The sequence below is a fragment of the Solea senegalensis genome, linkage group LG19, assembly GCF_019176455.1.
Source record: "Solea senegalensis isolate Sse05_10M linkage group LG19, IFAPA_SoseM_1, whole genome shotgun sequence".
Lineage (NCBI taxonomy): Eukaryota > Metazoa > Chordata > Actinopteri > Pleuronectiformes > Soleidae > Solea > Solea senegalensis.
Window position 1 is genome coordinate 18,154,683 of NC_058038.1, and position 6,438 is coordinate 18,161,120.

A 6,438-nucleotide genomic window follows, 5' to 3' on the forward strand; every position below is an offset into this window, starting at 1 on the left:
AGGGTAAGGGTTAGGCAATTAGTTGTAATGGTTAAGGTAAGGGTTACGGGTTTCCTGGAGAATGAATGTTGTTCAATGTAATGTTCTGGAATTATATGGTGTGTGTGTGTAGGGCGTACAGTTACCTATAAGCATACATGTCCACAAAAGAACCTGAATTGGTTGAGTCATGAAGTTTCAAAGCTGATGAATGTGATGAATGTATGAATCTGAGGGTGATCACTGATCACTGATCACTGCATTCAAATGAAGGTTCAAAAAGTATAAGAAATGTCACAGCATCTGCGGAGAAACAAGAGGCGCAACATTATCTAATTGTTATGGCAGGATTATGCTGTCAGAGGGGGCGGGGCGAGTGAGGTCAGATGATGTTGGTGATGATGATGATGATGATGATGAACAGCGATGTTGTGAAAGCCGATAGGAGCGGGCGGGGTTAATGGAGGGGGTGAGTCACAGAAGGAGGCGCTTTCTCACACACACACATACAGAGAGAGAGGGAGGAAGAGAGCGCTGTTGGTTCATACGAGGATAGACTCCGTCCCGGCCTGAACTCGACGTTACAAATAGGAGGTGCAGCATTCCAAGTGGAGCAGAGAGGAGGTGCGACACACTGACGCACTGATATGAAGTGAGGGCGCGGAGACAAACGCCACAGAAGAAGAGACCCCCCCACACACACACATACAGAGAGAGAGAGAATTCAAACTACATTTAAAAATAAACACGCGGACAGAAGTCATCAGTCTTCACAGGTAACGATGCTTTCTATTATTCTCTTTGAAACGACGGACAACGTATTATTATTGTGCTAATTAATAACAACAGAGAATGTTTGTTTTTTTGTTGTTTGTTTTTTTTAAAAAAAAACACACATTTAACATTCTCTGATATCTAAAGTTTAAATTGACTTTAAACTCCTTGACTATAGTTTGAGATGATGGTCTGTTCAAAGGTATCAAAGGTATCAATTCATCATTCCCTCGTGTTCGTACACTAAGTTTCCAGTTTGTATAAATTATATAAATATAGGTCACGCCGAGCGTAGAGCTGCAACTCTAGACCGGGTGAATGTATGTCAGACTGATGCGCGTGAGTCTAAAATTAGTGATGTGGATTGGAGGTCAGGTCAACATGTTCCGAAAGGGTTTAAGTGTCAGAGCTGAGGAAACGTGTGTTTTTATGTAGTTATTTAGTCATGTATATGTATTATACAGATTAAAGCTGAACTCATGAATGTTTGATGATGATGATGATGAGGTCTCAAACTGAACTAAATACACATGTAGGTTAAGATCTGAGCAGGTTAAAGTCACATTAGCACAGAGGTTTGTATTTAACGAGCAGCTGCGGAGCCTTGTTTGGCTGATGAGGATTGCATTCGTGCACACACTGTCCCATATTCGAGTTAAGCAATGCTCTGCTTTTCACCGGAGAGATGTAATGGTGTTACATAATAGTGTTGTAATAGCTCTTGCGTAACCACTAAAATCCATCCTCTCCCCTTTGATTCCATCCCTTTGATCACTAGGTGGCACTGTTGCTGCATCTTTGCTCACCAGGAATCCTGCATTGAGCAGTCAGCACCACACACAGTGAGGACCTCTTGACGTTGTGATGTTTGAGGAGGAGGAGTCCCAGCGGGAAGCGGCCATGCTCCAGACGCTGGAAACTCCCCGTGCAGTGAGTCCAGGTGGAGGTGCAAGAGGACGAGCCGGGTCGCGGTCCTTCACAGACGAGGCCGTGTGCATCATGACCTCCGGCAGCTTGCTGGCTTGTTCCCTCCTCGGTCGCACAACTGCCATCAAACGCAAAGAGAGTCCTTCTTCCAGCGTCCGACGCAAGCGCGAGTTCATACCTCAAGACAAAAAGGACGATGGCTACTGGGACAAGAGGAGAAAGAACAACGAGGCGGCGAAGCGCTCGCGAGAAAAGCGCCGCATGAATGACATGGTCCTGGAGAGCCGTGTTCTGGCTCTGCTCGAGGAGAACGCTCGCCTCAGGGCGGAGCTCCTCGCCCTGAAGTTCCGTTTCGGACTGGTCAAAGACCCGTCCAACGCTCCCATCTTGCCTCTCACTGCCGCTTCTCAGCACAACACTCAAAACTTGACTCCACACTATCATCTCCACAGTGGCGACGTAGGCCTCCCCAGCTCCTCAGCCTCTTACCCCAACAACAACCAGACAGGCCAGCTGACCCGAGTCTCCAGAGACACCGGTCCCATGTCAGAGGACTCTGGATTCTCTACACCAGGCGGGTCCAGCGTGGGCAGCCCCGTCTTCTTTGAAGACCGGCTGAGCGAGCAAGGGAAATTATCACCGCAAAGAGCAGAGGACCTGGGCTACGACCTCCACCACTCCCCGGCTGATGTCCACCACACAGCAGGACTCGCCGGAGGAAAGCCGGACCAAGCCGACGTGATGAAAACCCTGCCTCACAAGCTGCGTTTCAAGACGCCGGGAAGTGGCGACGGGTTCGACGTGGCAGGGGACAGTCACGGTGCCAGACGCAGCCCCGTGCTGTCCACAGCGGGACAAGACGTCCCGAGAGAGACCGTCAAAGGACAGGTTTTGGGGGAAATGGGAGCAAGACAATGCGCCCAAGGCTCATGGCTCCAGCAGCTGGAAGGGGCCGAGGGCAGAAAAGGGAGACAGTCTCCTCAGTACAGCAACGCCTCAGCCACCGGCTACGGCCTCCAGCCTCGCCCCGCACCGGGACAGCAAGAGTTTCAGTATCAGCATGAGAACACACACCTCAAGTCCCAGCTCACGTCTCTCAGTGAGGAAGTGGCTCAGCTCAAGAGGCTTTTCACAGAACAGCTCATGTCCAAAGTCAACTGAGGACTCACATGGACTTTCTAAATCTAAAAAACAGTCTGTGTGTTGTTGCTGTGACCTCATATTTTTGACTACACCGCGATTAAACGTCTGCAGACGACCGTCGTCTCTTAACCTGCTATCAAAAACAACGGCTTAATCTCGACTGCTACTTAATCAGTGAGGAGTAGAATGTTAAAAAAAAAAACAGTCTTACACTGTGACAACTAAAAGCACACAGCGCAATGGAACCTGTTTGCATAATATCCTCGCAGACGGCAGCTCCAGGCTGTCAGAACATCATGATGGATGAGCTTAGTAATTAGATTTTACTGGACAAGTTTCCCACAGCTGATATTTGCCTATTACAACCCCAGACAGTGTGTGAGGTGTCAAAGACTGAGCTTGTTCACCTCAGAAACTGCATCACATCATGTTTGTCATCATTTGACTTCCCTGTAGGAAACACACTGTATTTCATGTGATTGACATTCACCGTTTGTCTGCGTTCATGCCGTGCAGTTTAAACTTATCTCATTACTGTTGTCTGATTTACTCTCTCTGTGTTTTCATATTAAAAATAAAATACATTTGACACATTCACGTCCGTGGTGGTGAGGTCGATTATTACCCGAGGAAAGAGCGGTCCGGTTTACTCATGACGACAAATTGGATTAACTTGTAGAAGTCAGAAAAGTGTTTGCATTTAAGAGGAAGGAAAGTCTTTTGAAAGCTGCCACTGATTCTGACCCAAACTAGTAATTATTTCAGTGAATAATATTAACTCTCTGAATTATGCTTTTAAACACTCAAGGATGGAAATGTCCACGTTTATTAGAATCTCCATTGTGTGAAGCAAAGGTCACATTGTTCCTATTTGTCTCCATGAGATGCTGCTACAGAATGAGGGTGGGGTCAGGTTTGACGGATAAGTGTTGACAAATTCTGGCAGTGAGAAATGGAGACGTGCACTTGGCAGGTTTTTCACAGACAGAAACAGAGGGTGAGGGTGTGTCTCTAACTCTAACTCGTCTGTCCTTATAAAACCCGTCCAAACATAGAATAACAGCCTTAATTCTCTCCGCTGCAGGCGAAGAACTCAACACGTCAGTTTATCAGATCCACGCGTCCACCTTTTATGCTTCGTAAAGACAGTTTGACAATTTATATTCAATTCCCTGAACTGTTGTAAATCTGCTGTTATCTAATTTGTTTATTTTTAATATGGCGTCAGCAGGGGGCGACAAAGACAGGATTTTAAGTTTGGCTCTGGAGCCCAAATCATGCTGTAGATCACTGCAATTTTTATTTCATCCTGCAGTTTAATAAGACTGCAGCAGTCTCCGGGAGAGAATCTCACCCACTTATACAATTCAATTATCTAATTTCATAATAAAACAATTATTTGGTTATGGTTAATTATCAAATACATGTGTGTCATCATTTTTTCTGCGACAGCGATGATGCTCTCATCTGCTAATGTCATAAAATAAAGAGCTGAATGAAAAGACACCCCGAGACAAAAATAGATGAAACCTACGTGACCGGATTACAAAATTTAACAACATGAATGCTGTTTTTTTTTGCTTGTGATTCCTGAGACTTTACATATTCTAGTCTGTGGTGGAACAGAAAGCTCAGTAGAAAGATAGAGGCGAGGCAGATGCTGCAGGTGTGAAGCTGAGAGAAGAAGAAGAAGAAGAAGAAGAAGAGGGGAGCCTGATTTAATGAAGCCACGGCAACACGCTGCTGTCCTCGCGCACACCCATGCACCCCCAAATAACACACGCATCCCCCCCTTTTGCTTCCAATGAAAGGGATAATGCCTGTTGCTAGGCAGGCAGTGTGCCAGTTGCCATGGAAACGCTCGCAGACATAGCTGGAAGGGGGGGAAAAAAAACATCGGGTACGGGGTGGGGACAAGGATAAGGACGGGGTGCAAGAAGAGAGGGAGTGGTGCAGAGAGTGAGAGTCAGTGTTTATGTATGTTTACGGAGGGGGAGGGGGATCCAAGTTCACGGCCAATGCTTCTGCTCCTCGAGACACAGACGGAAACAAAGAGATGTGAAGGAATGGGAATCCGTATTTAGCTCCACATTCGGGGGGTTACCCTCCGATGGTGTGGATTCTGAATGAATGGCGGAGAAAGGCAAAGATGAATGAAATGATGGCACAAATCTGGACTGATTCAATCCTGTCGCGATGTGATTCTCTTTGATAATACACAACAGAGGTTCAGTTTATATAATGTTTATGCACTGTGCAAACACACTTTGATATGATATTAAAATTAAAACAGTTAACTGTCATTTGAGAGTGAAACTCAATCTTTCGTCCATCCATCACTTGATCCTCCACCATGGAGAAATTAACTATGTTAATTGATTAAAATCTTTTTTTATTGTGATGATATTTCTGGCTAAATTGCCCAGCCCTACAAATTAAAGGACATTGTACACATTACTGAATCAAGAATATAAAAAAGGTAACAAATGAAGTGTATTCAACAGACTCGAGCGCAGCAGTGCCAAAGGTGAAAAAGTCCTTCAAAAACAACTCAATTACACTGAATAATTGTTGCAATTAAGTCAAACGTGTTCACCACAAACACTAGTTTCACAATAATGGGCTTAAACGTGGGAGATGAACCAATTGCTCTCTTAGCACACACCGTTCTTTACCTCCACACGAGCATTGAAACTAAGAGGAGATAATGAACGCATCGATAGAGCAGACGTAAACCTTGAAAGCTTAAACCAGTTTAAACACCTCAGTGATCTGCTGAGACACCCAGCAGAACTGAGCCTCAGCGGCACGCGGGGAGACAGCTGTGCAGACACACGGAGTAGCCTCAGTCAGTACATTTACATGATGCACTGCACTCAGATAACGAGACAGGGAAGTCAAATTATTATTACGTGTACATATGTGTACACAAAAGATGATAACAGCTGTTTGGACTGACAAAGAGACTAAATGATGGATTTAACGGACGGTAGAAAGACACAGAATGGCTCCACTAACGCCAACCAGCTACTGTGACTTCATAGCTCGAGTGGAAAACACCTGCACAGTTGCAGCATTTCCAAATAAGTGCAACAATTGCAGAAATAATCCCAAAGCAGGACTCCAGGTACGAGTCTCTGCGTGTGCTACACTCGTCAGCATTGACAGACAAACACTCAGCCTGAGTCTGAGTCTCCTCCGAGCTCACACACACACACACACACACACACACACACACACACACACACACACACACATTCCTCAGTTGAACGATATGTTTGTATTCCGTCTCGAGGAGCTAGTTTGACGAGCTTAATTAACTCTGTGTGACAGAAGCAGCTTCGGCTCGTTGCAGGAATACAATGGAAGACGCTCACGCACGTCAGACAGACTTCTTGCGTGTGTGCGCGTCGCAGGATTTGATCTTTTGCCGAGGACACAATAAGTCAGTTCCTGTCAGGTAATGTATTAGAATAATATTATAAAAGACAGCATATAACAACATATAACGATATATAATGATCAAAGTGGAGACGCATTAGAGTTTAGGAATCATTTGCGTCCATCCATGTCATTATACTGAAGCACATTTAATTGCAACCAAATTAGGGGTTA

General features: G+C 45.3%; 1 protein-coding gene across 1 annotated transcript; it reads left to right on the forward strand.

Moving 5' to 3' along the window:
* Positions 1 to 495: 495 nt before the first annotated feature.
* nfil3-6 (nuclear factor, interleukin 3 regulated, member 6) lies at positions 496 to 3,420 on the forward strand. Its single transcript, XM_044050023.1, has 2 exons — positions 496 to 755; positions 1,532 to 3,420. The coding sequence occupies exon 2, from the start codon at positions 1,618 to 1,620 to the stop codon at positions 2,839 to 2,841; it is 1,224 nt and encodes a 407-aa protein (XP_043905958.1). The 5' UTR covers positions 496 to 755; positions 1,532 to 1,617; the 3' UTR covers positions 2,842 to 3,420.
* The last annotated feature ends 3,018 nt before the right edge of the window (positions 3,421 to 6,438 follow it).

Coding starts and splice junctions, on each gene's coding strand:
- nfil3-6 (XM_044050023.1), top strand. CDS start 1,618: ATGTTTGAGGAGGAGGAGTCCCAGCGGGAAGCGGCCATGCTCCAGACG.